Source organism: Psittacula echo (assembly GCF_963264785.1).
Source record: "Psittacula echo genome assembly, chromosome: 2".
Taxonomy (NCBI): domain Eukaryota; kingdom Metazoa; phylum Chordata; class Aves; order Psittaciformes; family Psittacidae; genus Psittacula; species Psittacula echo.
The window spans coordinates 66,715,472-66,730,981 of record NC_137737.1 but is presented as its reverse complement, the minus strand read 5'-3'; the positions used below and the strand labels follow the sequence as shown (position 1 = coordinate 66,730,981).

At 38.6% G+C, this 15,510-nt stretch overlaps 1 protein-coding gene across 1 annotated transcript in view; it reads left to right on the top strand.

Moving 5' to 3' along the window:
• The window catches only part of DTNBP1 (dystrobrevin binding protein 1), a 71,790-nt gene that overhangs the window by 49,996 nt on the left and 6,284 nt on the right, over positions 1-15,510 (top strand). The window contains exon 8 of the mRNA XM_080609916.1: positions 14,084-14,239. Within this exon, the coding sequence (XP_080466042.1) occupies positions 14,084-14,239 (156 nt within the window). The remainder of the gene's footprint in view (positions 1-14,083; positions 14,240-15,510) is intronic.

Here is a 15,510-nt window from a genome sequence, read left to right as displayed (position 1 = left end):
AACTCATTTCCATCAAATTTAATATTTTACTTAAAAAATAAATTTTGGTTTTCAAGACTGTGAATGAAATCTTCCGTGTATGAAGCTGGTGAAATCAGATGTGGTGTCATCTGTTGGAATCTGCAGCAGCATCTAAGAGATGAGAAATACTCTGCCTCAATTTCTGTTGAAAGCTTAAATCTTAAACTTCGTAATTTTATTTTTGTGTTAGTATCAGATAAAAATATTTTTGGTTGCTCTAGAAAGGAGGCAACAAATCACTTTGCCTATGGAAATTTGATGCTGTTGGGGCTGACAAAGCAGATGTATGATGACGGGAAGGAGGAGAAGGAAACAGGGCAGATATAATGGTGGCCTGAAGGCAATGTTTTTCCACTGTCATGCCAAATGTGTTATGAACAAATAATTCATATTTAATAAAGGTCATATTGTGTTTTAATGATATCTTCCTCTAAAAGTAGTGGATGTTCTGCCTTTGAGGGGCACGTTATGCGAGGTTAGATATGAAAGAGAGGATCCTACTCAGGCTGCTGGGTAGGATCAGTATACCTCTGCTTACGGTTCATCTTAATGCTTTGAATTGTTACAGGTATGGGTGGCTATACCTGTTGTAAAGGTATACCATGTAATTTTCATTGCTATAGAAAATGACACCTAGTGCAGAGAGGATTTTGTTTGGAGAAATAAAGTAACAGTTCAGAAATTTAACCTTTTCGGAAATCAGTTTCATGTTTACACTACTCAGGAAATGTGCATGCATTATGTGGGGTTTAAAGTACTCGTGACTAATTACTACTAAAATATTCTGAAGAATAAAATTAAAAATGCAATTATAGTAGAGCCTTATACATATTCAGGAGATAAGGAAAATATGATAAATTAAGTATTCTGTATTTGGTTGGCCTTAAGAGGAATGTTTTTAAACTGCATACAAATGGCAGAAGTTGATTGATACAGATGTTAGGGGAATTAATTCTTCAGTTTATACTGTATTGCTGCACAAGCATAAATAAGTGCTTGCTGCCCCAGGATGTCGCAGGAGATGTTGAAGACTTGTGCGACATCCATGCATTGAAAGAAAAGAAGATGGGTGAGAGGGTGAGAGAGAGATTTCATACAACTGCATGTGTTGAAGGAATGATCTCATAGGTAGCTTATTTTACAGGTTTCACAGCCCTAATTACATTGACTTACCTCTTCAGTCAGCCTCCTTCCTTTTTCCCTTCCCCCTTGTGAGTGCTTTTATCAGCTTCCTGAATTTCTGCTTTTTATTCACTCCTCACTGTCACTTTGATGTCAGTGCATCTTTTAGGTGGGTTTTCTTTGCTTGCATAAGATAATGTATCCGAGGTGTCATCTGTCACTTTGTTTTTACTACAGGCATAGGGTTTAGTCATGGATGGTCACGCAGTATGTGCTTTCTCACTCACTTGTAATTGTTCCTACAGTTTCTTGGCTTTTTCCTCTGACAGAGTAGGTTTGGTAGTGTGTATTTTTTTAGTAACGCCGATTTTATTTCAGTGGCTTTTTGTTCTTGGTGTTTGGTATCAATATGGCTAAGCCTTCTGTATCTCTGTTTTATACTTCTCTCTCCTGGTTAGTACTGGTTTTTTCCTCACCATTTGTTTAATCTCTCCCAGAGTGGAGAAATCCAGAAGAAAGGGTCATATCTTATTTTTTAGCTGTGTTTGGCAATCTGAGTTGCCAGTTGCCCTTCCCCTCCACCCCTGCCCCATCTTCATTTCTCTGACTTTGTATCTCCTTTCCTTTCGTATTTCTCTCTTGTTTAATGCTCCACTGATGCATTAGTAACATCACACATCTGCTCCATCCTCTCCCCGGTTTGCTGTGTGTGTATGTGTCTCTTTTTGTTTTATATGCATTGAGGTGCTGAGCTGAGCGACTGATAGACCTAATAAGTTGCGTACTGCTTTAGTGATAATGATTTCTCCTAGTAAGGAGCAGGTGTAAAACTGTGAACATCAAGTTAAGGAAAAAGTCTTAGCTGTTAAGTACACTCCTTTTATGAGGATACAGATGACCTGGTTAGTTATGTTAACCAGTGAAACTTCTCTAGCTGTATTTTATTCCAATAAATTAATCTATTAATCTCAATTAATTTAATTACTTAGGTCTTGGACACATGAGAAAAAACCTGTTAGTTTTTGCACAATATGCTTAAACCAGCCTAATACAGTGCTTGAAAAACTAATGTTGCATTCATTTAAGTCAGTTTGATTTGAATAGCAATCTTCAGAAATCAATTTATCTCTTACGGTAAGGTAAACAACTATGAGCACAGGTTCAGATTACCTGTTATTTTCCTGCCTGATGCTGCCATTGATGAATGCAGGACTAAACTGCAAAAACAGTTTTGAGTGAACACGGTTGCCATTACAGCTTTAGCTGGAGCTGACAACATGGTGGCTGTCGATTTCACACTTGATGTCAAGTCTGTGTCAGCTGTAGGAAGACAGATGAGACAAACACACACACATCAGAAGAGTTTCTTTGTCAGAATTGTTTGGTCTGGAAGAGTTATTTTTTTACCCAGCCACCAGTGCTTTCTTGGTGTGGAAGTGTCAATTTGATCTAGTACCATAAAATCACGTTTATTATTTGAGTGAGCAATGGTAACCATTGACTTTGCCAATATTGATGCACTAATTTAGTCTGGTTGTCTTTTAAAGCATGAATGTCAGAGTCAAAATTTGAATACTGCTGATATGTTGTGACCTGGTAGCTTCCGTTCCTATTAGTAGCACATGTTGGCTACCACATGGAGTACTGAAATCCTGGAAAATGTAAAGCATGGAACATTTGTCAGGGTTGAAAAAAAACAAAACAGTAAGCCCAGCCACACTCTTCCATCATAGTTTACAGGCCGTAGGGAAGGTAGGGGTTTGGTTTTCTTCCCATCTGCCTGTGTCATAGAGGTTGTTCTTCACGGCTTGTCTTTAGCTGCTTTAGAAAAAGTTATGTCAGAGTTGCAGAAACTTCTGAATTAGCAGTAGAATTATGGAAGTGCTTTGACGCTACAGACAAAAACAACCTTTACAGTTGTAAGTTTGAACCATTTAGAACAATGCTGCTAGAAGGCAGAACTTAAGTCACAAGGCAGTAGGAACAGATCATCTTTCCAAGACTACTTTTCTTATTTTTTAATTTGAAAATACTTACCTTACATGTTTTTCAACGTAATAATAAAAAAGATGTTACAATTAAGCTATTTAAAGACAGCTAGTATTTGGCAAGTTGAAAGTTTTGTCTGGGGTATTTTGTGTTAAGATCTTTTATTTCTGAGCTATAGACCATTTATTATCATGTAAAAAAATGAAGAAATAGAATCATTTTGAGTATCTGAACACTAGACATGTGGAAGAAAGCTTAAAATGTTTAATTAAAAATTTAAAGCTTGGTATCCTTTCCTTAGATCTGACATATCGAAAATTGCCTTTCCTTGCAGTCCCAGTCCACGTCCTGACTAAACTGTTTTTCCCACCAGCCATTTTGGTTTTAAAGATAAAAATGTTCAGTGGAAGAAAACACACTTACATATATTTCTGCACTTACCATAAGATGCCCTGTTTCTTAATATGTAATGCCTTTCCATAATAGAAAATGAGGAATTTTAACTGTGAAAATGTCAACATATATTCTGAGAATGCTGCTTTATGCTCAGCCACGTTGTTCTGTTTGAAATGTAGTAAGATTTTTGGTTTGGTTGTCATCATTTTATTGTACCTGTACAGTTGTAACTATCCATTTGGCAGAATTTAAAAGGAACCCATTAATTGAACAACACCTTTGTAAGAGAATATTGTAGTTTGAAAACATCTATCTTACGGTTATAAAAAGTCTGGAAAAGACATGCCATGCTAATGTTGCAAATTAGCTTTTCTGCTAAATAGCACTGTTACAGGTTCATTTTTTAGAAAGAATGGTGGCATCTTTGTTTTGCATTTGAGAATAAATAGGGATTTTAAAAATAAGTTGGTTTGTCATAACTGGTACTCTGTGTCTAATGAATATGCAGGACTGCATCTATTTTAAAATTCCTCAGCTGGTAACACATCCCTAATAGCTATCTGTTAGCAAATTAGTCTCCTCATGTTATTTTGTAGGTACTATTCAGATGCTTCTGGATGGTGGATTGTTAGCGTGAATGGTACTTCAGATCTGGTTTTCCTCATCATATCGTACAAAAGGGTTTAGTCACCACTAGGGCGTCTAAAGATACGCTGTAGTGTGATTCATTTTGTGATATTCATTGAACAGTGTTGAACTGGACTGGGTTTGTAATCTCATGGTCCTTTTCCTTCTTAACTTCTAAGAATGAAAAAAATAAACCCAGCAGTAACAGGATGAATGAATAGCAGGTTTTTTGCTTGTGTTGGAGAAGTTGTTTTGACAGAAGAGTGGAAGAGCAAACAGAATAAGTTGTCAGGAAAAAAAGAAGTGCTTCAAGTATTCTGTATGTGCTACTGATACAATGATTGGCTTATGGTCATCTTAAAATATTATTGTCTGTGAAATTTTGACATTTTAAATAAACAAGTCTTCTATGTGAAGAAGACAGTGGTTTCACTGCAGTGGTCCTGCAGTTCTGAGTATTTGAAGACTTAAGTTTAATTTGTGATTATTTTTTTCCCCCACTGTTGTACTTCGCTTAAAATAGAGAGAAATTGCAAAAAGCTGCCAATGCTTTCTCCTATTCATTCCTAGTCCCTGGTCCTTTCATACTGATTGAGATCTACTCCAAACAGGTAGACATGCGTGTTTTAGCATAAGCATCTCGTATGCACCTTTGGACACAGAATCTGTATTTGTTGAAGTGATATATTTGTCGCTTGTTTAGAATGTGCTCTGTTAAAAGCCACTTTTAGTAACCAGGCCTTAATGTTCCTAGCTCTAATAGAAAAGCACTGCTGATAACCAAGAAATGGATCTTGCAGTTGATTGCAGTAACAGTCACAGGCTTTGTGCTTTCAGAACTTCAGTTTGGTGACCAATTCAAGTGAGAGAGGACTGATAATTTGGAATGGTTTCCAGCATCAAATACTTCAAGTATGATTTGAATTTGTAAAATGGTCTCCTTCACTATTGAATAAAAATGTTTTAAAGGGTTCTGATGGACATAGATATTTCAGCATTGTGCAGTGCTATTTGCCACACATTTGTAAAGCACATCTGTTACCAAATGTGGTTTACATAATGCATCCTAAATGCCTGATATGTGAAAAAAATCAAATGCCCTTGCAAGTGGTTGCATGATTTATTTTTTTTTTTTTTTTTTTTTGTGAAAGGTATTTTGTCTTTTCTGTTTCTGATAGAGCAGTCATTGCTTATGTTAACCTAAGATTTGTATTAAAGCATGTCTTAAAAAAGTCATCTTTAAGTCTAAAATATGTCACTATCAATGTAAAATAAGTCAGATTAGACTGAACTGTACTGCGACTAGGAATCCGTAGCTCATTCCTTTTGGTTCTAAAGCCTGTAGGACTCTTTGGCAGGTTCTACCCCTCCCTTTGGAGAGGGAGGTATAAATTCCATGTTCAGATCAGACAACTGGTTATTCTGAAAACAATATATGGAATAAACACCTTGTTTTGTTTCAGGTGGTAGGAACCAAGACAATGATTTGTTCACCTTCAGTTTTTTGAGGCAAGATTTATTTAAGTACCAAATGGTATTGCTCTGCATATCTGAATATAGTTATAATTTGTGTAAAGAACAGTTTCATCAAAGCAAGGGTTTGACACTTGGTAGTGTTCTTAAGGCCAAGTAAAAGCTGATAGCTGCCAACTGATTTGTCATGTTGTGGAACCCATATTTTCAACGTGCACAATGTGTTGTGACAGCAAAACAGTATCTTATAATTTATTTATGTATCTATGCATGCGCATAATTTGATCTGGAAGGCAGATACCTCAGAGTTGTACAAAGGTTAAGTTTAGCACTATTCTTGTAGTAGCAGAAGCCATTTGGCTGTCTTTGAAAGCCTTCCAGAGCAAAGGTGGTTATCTTTTTGGAATGGAAAATAGTTATTGTTCGATAGGTCAATTTGTACTCTGTTGATGGGATGTTATTAATCTTATTTGAGACAGCTTCATGGACTTTTGCAAACCTGAATAAAATACTGCAATGCTGTGGTTTCTATTACAAGTATTTTGGGTTTCGATTTGCTGTTGATTTGGTTTTCCATTTGAAAATGAGTATTTTTGAGATAAGACAGGAAAAACAATAATTGCAGAGCTTATGCATTAAATACAACTTTTCATGACAGTAGACTAGTGCTGAGTCATTTGAACTGTTTTCAAGTACAATTTCTGTAATAGTGGGATTTTTCTAGTGTGTGGCTAGATTTTTAAAAGCAGATTCACAAATCTGGCTTTAATTCAGAGTCTTCACAAATAAGTCTGTGTGTATTGAAAGGGTGTGTCAGGTTTATTTATAGAGAAAATACATACTTTGCAGCTTACTAACAGAATTATTGTTCTTACAATACCATAAATGGTGGATTTATAGGGAGGCAAAAAACCAAGCATGTCAGCTCACATAGTTGCCATTTTGTTTATTTGTTACTTACTTTCTGTGCTAGGGGCATTCAATTTAGTGTTATTACTCCCTTGTCACCTTTTCTTCTGTATCAGTTGGATAGAGACCTGACTAAATAAGGAGCAGGGGAGTTAGGTGACACTCTTCCTAACAGAGCCTGTCCTGGTGTGAGTTGAGGAGGGTTTGTGGTATTTCTATCCCACTGAAGTCATGTTGCTAAATCCTTGTCTTCTAGAAAGACAGCTATTGGCACTTCGTGTTCTTGGGTCTATAAATGAAATTGAATGAGGAAACTGGAAAATGGTGGACTGTAGATTTGTTAACCCAGAAGTATTCAAGGATGCGCCTGGAGAGAGAATTCCCCACTAAAACCTTTATTGTAATATTATTGTACTTTGCAAGGCACGCATTTGCACATCTGAAGGTAGGAAAATACTGAAGCAAGCGTGGAAAAAACCTCTAATGTGCTGTAGAACAGTATATCCATCATGACTTTGACTATAGTTAAAGCAAATTAAAACAATTCCAGAATTGTTCCTGATCTGCAGGCATGATAATTTGTCTTCTTTTAATCTAAAAAATTCAAGAGGATGGCAAATACACTCAAGTTTCAGGATGCTTTTATTAGAAACAGAATGGCCAAAAGCATTCTTACTGTTTCTGAACCAGAGCAGATCTACTTCTGAAATGAGAGTCAGTTAATGCTGCTGTGGACAAACTTGCAGAGGAGTCCTCAGCTGGTGTATTTTTAATCTTGCAGAGAATAGAGAAGGGTGAAAGCAGTCTAAAAAATATGATGTGCTGTATAGCTGCTATGTATGATGCTCTGTTTATTTTGTTGCAAAAAAGTACGATCAGGCAAAGGAGGTGGATTTAAGCATTTATATATATAGCTTAGGATGCTCTAGACTTGTCTGAACTGCTACATTAATTACAATGTGGGCCATAGTAACTGTTTAAAAACTCAAACGCAAACTGGGTGCAGTCTGTCCATAGCTCGGGTGTATTCTCATCTGCAGAAACAAGGCACTGGCCTTGTCAGACTTCACAAGGCTTTAAAATGTATGAGAGCGCTTAAGGAAAAATGAAAATAGAATGAATGTAAATGCAGTAGCCTTTTGTTTAGCTGACCTAAAAGATCCTAGTTCTGTCAAGTTCTAATATTCTTTTCACACACTGTGAGGCATATGATTATGAGGTTTGTGTGAATTTTCTTTTATTTTATAATTGTGTATGTATTTACAGTTTTAGAACCCTGTTCAAGCATCTGGTGTTCACAGGAGCGTATTTTTAGTATCTCTTAATTATGATGATTTCCTGGTAGCCAGATAAAATTTTGAGTTATGTGGAAACCTTTTCCCAAGCTGTGTTTCCTGTCGCATTGGTTGGAAGCTGCTTCTTCCTCCAGGTGCTGCTTTAGGAACTGGAGTCTTGGCATACATAGGCAATTATTTTCAGTGGTTTATTCTGATGTTTATTTAGGCATATTCTTTATTTTTCAAGGATCTCAAACAAGCACTTTTTTAGAGGGGATTTCCAAGGTAAGCCAACTGGTTCGATCTGCTTATTGGGCAACTTGAAAAATAATTTCTCTGCACTGGTAAGACCTTTGCTTTTCCTCTTGACTAGATTATTTGTGAGCTAATTAGAGTTTTCATATGCTGATGCATGGTATGAGAACAATAGTTAAAAATTATCAAGGAATACATTTTAATGACAGCTTTTTTTAATTAATAAATACTTTAATAAAAATAATTTTGATAATCTTAATTTTAGCAAAATATCCCATCAGGAAAATGCAGGCTTTTGAGAGTTGTCAGGCAATAGATCTCATTTGGAACAATGTACATTTTTTCCAACAGAGATGATCTTTCTGTCACTGAGGTCCAGTGAAATCCTGACTTTACATTTTAGTGAATCAGGACTTAATTTCTTGTTTGAATTATAATTATTTAACTATACCTTTGGTTAAAAACAAGTACCTTTTAAATAGACTTAAATCAGTGTTTAAAAACAATTTTGAAGTTTTCGCTTGTTTTCTTTTCACTCCTATTTGGAAGAAAGACTGTGTGCACCCAATTCACATACTTACAATTGGTTTTCAAGTTTTGCCAACAGTCTCTCCCCACTTGTCAGCATAGTGCAAGAGTGCTCTGAACTTCCACCGTCATATTATCAAAATGCATTCTAAATTCTGTCAAGAATAATTTAAACATTTTTGAGGAAAACTGCATTCTTTGAAGTGCTCCCCAGTGTCTTGCCTCACTTTGATATTTTTACTTAAAAGGGTATATAATGAGGCTGTTGCAAATATAAGTTGCTAAGTTATAATGCACTTGAAAAGTTACTTGGCTGAATGCCTGTCTTCAGTTGTCTGTTTTGATCTTCTTGCTCTGATTTTTGAAGGCTTTCAGTTGCTCAGTGAGTAGCCAGCTTACTAATAGTTTTTTTACAGTCTCACACAATATTCTTGTAGCCAAATTATGATGTTACGGTCTGGATAGATGGGCAACAAGATGGATAGCTAGTTGGCTTAGAGGGAGTGGTTAATGGGTCATACTCTACCTGGAGGCTGGTAACAAGCAGCACACAGGTCTTCTTCCTGGAGGAGGTGGTGGAGGGCCCTCTCCCTGATTTTCCAGATGCCACCAAACTGGGGAGATCAGTTGATGCAGTGAGGGCAGGGCTGCCATCCAGATGGACCTAGAGAAGCTAAGGAGTGGGCTGACAGGAACCTTAGGTTGTTCAGCAGGTAGAGATGCTAAGCCCTGCACCCAAGCAGGAGGAGCCCTGCAGTGAGACCCGCTGGGGACTGAGCTCTGTGGAAAGCTTTGGGAGTGCAAAGGGCAGCGAGCTGGGCCAGAGCCAGCAGCATGCCTGGCAGCAGGGGAGGCTGCATCTGCTTGGGCTCTGCAAACGGGAACATGGCCAGGAGATCAAGGGGAGGGATTATCTTCCCCTACACAGCATGCCTACATGCAGGGTCCAGTTTTGGACCCCGCAGTACAGGAGGAACATCAAAAACCTGGGATGAGTTCAGTGGAGGACTGCTTGAAACTTTGATATCTTCAGTGAAAGTGAAAAACCCTGTGAAGAACACTTGCATGAATTTTATGGCCTGGTTGAATGAGTCTACAAAGACCATATGAACTATAGAGGGGCGGAGAAAGAAGGGCACTTGGTCTAAGCTCCAGTTTTTGTGTTACTCTGTCTTTCCCTCTTTAGACTAGATACGTTTATGGATTCTAGTTCACATAAGAAATGTGAAGCAACAAGATATTAATTGAAGGAAAGTAAACTGATTGTACGACGGTACGAAAGCACCAAAACCCCATTTTTGTTGCTATTTGGACAACATTCTCCTTTCACTTTCCAAGGGATGTGTTAGCAATCTAAACCAGTGCTTTCAGTTGCTGATTTTTTTGGTAATAATTTTTCTAATTTGTGTTATTTGTAACTATAACTGCAAAATGTATAATAATGTAGATCAAAGTATAAAATGGTCACTTGGTTGGTCAGGTAGCAGCTTTAGGTAATGTGGCAGAATTTCAACTTGTAGGAAGTGTCAGGCAGGCATATGAATGGTATCAGGAAATGGTGCCCTTTATACTTGAGTTATATGGTTATAAGCTACTGTATTTTGCTCCTTTGGAGTCTGAATTTTTTTCTAGTGTCCAGTTCAAATGCTTAAGATATGGGAGGGGGCTGTTCTCAGAAATAGAGTTAATTTATAAATAAAAATATTTTATAAAGTCTTTAAGAAAAAAAAATCTGTCTTGAGGTCCTGGCCTTAATAAATGTATCTTGTAATAGGAATACAGTGTCTTAGCACAGCTTCTGGCTGCAGAATCGGCTGAGATATAAATTGAGATGGGAGAACATGGACCTTGTACCAAATAATAATGTTATATTCCTAGTCTTACCTTGATTTCTGTGTCTGTAGCTGTTTGTACAGCTAGATGGTGATTTTTTTGTTTTTCCCCCCAGATAAAAGGCTGAGGGAGGAAAGTGCCCATAAGGATGATTAATGCATTAAGGACTACACTTGGGGCACTGAGTTAGTTTGTTTTTCATTGATCATTAACAGCACAGGGCAGTCATTTTTAATGACTGGAATTAGCTGGTAGTGCTTTCCAGGTCCCGTTAGCTGATTTAGGCAGAAGCAAATGATGACTTGATGATTACAGCTTTTTCTCACGCTGAGGTGTTTGGAGAAGTGAAGTCATCCCCTGAAACTTCCTGGTAAATCCTCACCTGGCTCCAGGAGGTGAGGGCAGTGTAGAGCATCGCATTAGGGCTGCCCATACCCAGAGGCTGCTTCAGACAGAGTGGCTGGTTCCAGGGTAGAGCCAGCTTCTGTGCTTCAGTGCCAGCAGAGTGAGTTCAAGGCTATGGAGAGCATGTTGTTCAGCAGCGCTGGAGAAAATGAGGTTTTGTGGCAGATGGAAGTTTTGTGGACGAGCAGTATCTCTTTGCATGGTCCCTGGAGGAGACAGGCCGTCAGTTGTGCTGTGACTGCCGGGGAGGTGAGGTGTGGGCTGGCTGTGGGATTGTTGCTGGCAGTGCTGCAGAAGGCTGTATGTCAGCACTTGAGTTTCCAGTTTTTAGGAAACATTCTGCCTGCTTCTAGTTCTGTTCTCTTAAAAGACATGGTTGGTGTACAACTGAAGTTGCCTTTTATTTTGTTATCATGGCAGCTCCTACAAGTCTGCATCTCATTGTGAATTAACTTTTTCTGTCTTTGCTCTGCACATGGCAGTGTGATTGGGAAATAGGTGCAGTTACTCATTCAAAGGTACAATTTTATGGTGAAAGGAAAAACATAATAGTACTTTGAGCTCTTTACTGTGAGGGTGGTGAGGCACTGGAACAGGTTGCCCAAAGAAGTGGTAAATGTTCCATCCCTGGCAATGCTCAAGGCCAGGCTGGACAAAGCCTTGAATGACATAGTCTAGTGGGGAATGTCCCTGCCTGTGGCAGGGGGTTGGAACTGGATGATCCTTAAGGTCCTTTCCAGCCGACATTATTCTGTGGTTCTACAAAGTGTGTCAGGTCTCAGTTTGCATCCTGGGAAGAATTCATATGTGGACATGAGCAGTGTATGGTGGTATATGGATGGTACTTTGGTCTTTCTTATACGCTTTCTTAGAACTCCTTTGGTGCTGGCTCTGTTTAGAGTTTTATAAACATGTAAAACTACATATGGATTATGGAAAACATAATTCTGAATAGTTTTGTCAAAGAAATCATACACTCGTCTTCCATGGCTTTGTGTTTGCTAGTTTTTGTTAGCTTCATCTAGCCATCCTTATCACTTCCGATAGCAAACAGAAACCCCAAATGTCACAGTTCGGTTTTGCTTAGCCTCGCAACTTCTATTACACCTGGCAGAGCATGAAATCGTGCAGCCAGGTTCTTGATGTTAGCTCTCAATAACTGACTTTGGAGAGCAAGCCTATGACAACTTTTCAGGCAATGCATTCTGAGTTTCCTCAGAACTTGTCAGCACAGCAGGCAGCTGTTACCATTTAGCTTTGGCCAGTGACAATTTCAATAGTTAAGAGAACATTTTAGGCAGTGTTAAGAAAGAAGTTGTATCAGTCTCATGTTACGTGGATGCTATCTCTGTTTTAGGGTTAAAAATATCCTGAACTACCAATGCAGAGTGCAAAACTGCAGAATGTATTATGAGGAAAAGGAAATTTCTGTTGTCAGTGAGAGCCACTGGCGTTTATTATTACAATTGAATGGTGTTTCTGCATCATACACAATGTTAATAATTGCTCATCATTCAGGACTGTAGTGAAGCGCTTCAGGGAACCCAGAGACATCGTACACCACAATGTAATTGATAATGAAGACTTGTTGACTTAAAGGAAAATGCTTTCCTTATTGTACACTGACGTTTTGCTTCTTAAATCTGCTTTGAAATAAAAATATTTCAACTTACTGATATTTTAATGGCTGTTTCATGTATCAGTCCATTCTTATGGCTCCTTTTGGAAACTATCACAGCTCATTTGCTTCTGTATTATGATCTGTGACCTTGATGCAGACAACAGGGTGAATTACTGCTCTCTGGTGTTTTTGCCTGGTTTAATAAAACTTTTGCATTTGGATAATCATCTCCATAATGGTAAATGCTTTTTGTGAATTTCCTTATTGTAAAATAGCATTAAGATAACATTTACCCTGGGAGACTAACATGATGCTTGTCCTAGATAATCTTACAGTCTTTCACATATATCCATGTGAATGCCATATTCTAGCTGTGCCTATCTGGTGTATGAAAGCTTGGATATTTTTTACCCAGCAGTATTTGTTGGAGCTTCCCCTAACGGGTAGAACACAAGACCAGCAGCTCTTCTCACTGCCCGATCCTTTCCATCAGCAGCTCAGCTAGCAAATCCTTTTATTGTAAGCAGAGAGCTTTGAGAACAGTGTAGAGAAAAGAACAGAGAACTCTGAGAGGAAGGTTCCAGTTTATGTGTTCCATTCCTCCTAAAAAGATTTTTTCTTTTCTTTTTTTCCCCTAAAGCATATTCTGACAATGCTCTGGCTGGATTCTTTTCTTTGGCCAGTCAGTGACTCCTGTGGAGCAAAACCGGAGGGAAGGAGTTCTTCTAATCATATCCAGCCTAATGCATCTTTCACTGTAGGAGGAAAGAGGAACTGCTGGAGAGCCAGCATAGATACATATAAGCAAATTCAGTTGTCACTGTATGTCTGTACAAGCTATACAAGCTGACCTTTCTGCTTGGTGTCACGTTAGTAATTCATGGTAGTTGGCTTTGCTTTTTTGGTGTCGGTATCATCATCTTTGGGCACATTCTTCATTGCTGTATACAGAGAAGCCCGTATATGTTGTCCTTAATGACTGTGTGGTGTTGTCATTGAAAACAGTGCTGTTTACCTACCTCCTGTCACAGCTTCTGTGGATATGTGCCTGCATGACATGCAGGATATTCTTCAAGGGATTTTTCTAGTCTATCTGAAGGCTGACAAAACCAGAATCTCACAGGCATGTGCATGCACACGTGAATGTATGTGTATTTGTATGTACGTACACATAAGCACATGTACATCTATCTTTCCACTGGTATTGTGGTAGAAATGTGCTGCAACGTTTAAATTAAAAGTATTAATGTTGTGTATTGGGGAACATATGAGAGCAGAAGCATCATTATCTGATAGCTGTTTTGGGGAGAATTATGAAGTCCTGTTTGTTGATGGACAGGGCTTGCAGGTGTTGCCGTTTATACAGTTCAAGAAATCTGCATCTTGCCTCAAGATAAATAGCTCTGACATCACTTGAATGTGAAGGTTACGCTGCCTAATATAGTATTCTTATCTTGCCAGTTTTAAAATACAGTTGCAAGGCGCAGAAGCCTTCTTTTATAACAGCCTGTGTTAACAGTCTGTACTAACAATCTGTCAGTATTGAACGGGTTCAGTCGCTTTTAAATTCTGAGAGTCAGCGGGATATACATGCAATGTTTTATTTGTTTGTTTCTTTTACACTCAGCTGAGCTAGATGCTGAACACGCACAGAAGGTTTTGGATATGGAGCACACCCAGCAGATGAAGCTAAAGGAACGTCAGAAGTTCTTTGAAGAAGCCTTCCAGCAGGACATGGAGCAATATCTTTCTACAGGATACTTGCAGATAGCAGAGAGGCGAGGCAAGTTTTAAAATACCTTCTGTGGTGTTTTACACAGTTTTAAAATACCTTTTGTGAGTCACGAACTCACAACTTGGAGAACACTGTTGAGGGGTCAGAGTCAGCAGCAGTTTTAATGCTTGCAGATGGAGTATTGCAGTGCCTCAGTTCTTCCTCAGTGGAACCGAAACTTCAGATTGGCTTTTGAAACAAGTTTTGGATTCCAGGAGAGCTATGTACCTTAGAAGATTAGTCAGACACTCTGCTCATTGTCTGAGAAACTGCAGAGCACTGAAGTATGTCTGGAATAGCGCTTTTCTCTGCAGCTGAAGAGTGCATCCATGTCTATAAAGATGTGGGTGGAGGTGGCCCCTTCTGTCCACCACCATTCCAAAGCCTGGGATTGTGCCTCAGGAAAATTGTAAAAGTGCAGATGGAAGCTCAGTGTCGTATTTCAAAACAGTTCCGAGGTGGTAGCTGTTTCCGTGGTCTGTGTAACATACAGAGTGTGTGATTTAGGACATGGGAGATCAGGTTAAGCTCTCTTTATTATGAGATGACTCAAGTCTGGCACCTCCTGACTAGTTGAAGCCCAAGAATGCCATAGACGACCATGTGGGAGGTATCCATCTGTTGGACCAAAATGCAGGGATTGGAGGACCAGAAAGAAAGCAAACAGGAGAATAAATCACTCATGTGGCAGAAAAACTGTAGAGATATTGTCCCTGCTTCAGAAACAGTTCTGCTATCATTTGTGATGCCAGAGCAGGAAATACAATCTGGGATTTCCATTTTTCTGCATGACTGCTGTAGCCATGCATCTACAAGGTGCTCTAGATGGGTTGCTAGGACAGTCTTCTGAGAAGTGGGGTATGTCAGTCTAAATCTCTTAGGAAGGAATTGAGTTGGGTCGTCTTCTTTCTGTATAGGTACAGTCCTAAAAGTGGACATTGTCACTGGCTAGTACTGGACACAGAGCTCTGTTAGAGAGTTTAACTTTCTGAACTTCAGCTTTTAGCATGATGTAGAACCCATGCATGTCAAAGAAACTGGTTTAATGAAAGATTTGATCCTGCAGTACAGTTAAAACTACAGAGCTATAGTACATTTGGAAAAAAAACCCAGTGAAATTACAGGATTCCATCTCAGTTCACTTATGAAGGCTTTTAACAGTGTAATTGTTAAATTTAGAGAAACCAATAAACTGTTCATGTAATATTTGATGTTACACATGCAGCAACTGGAAACCCGAGTACCCCTGAACTTACTGTCTGCATTTGCATGTCTTATTG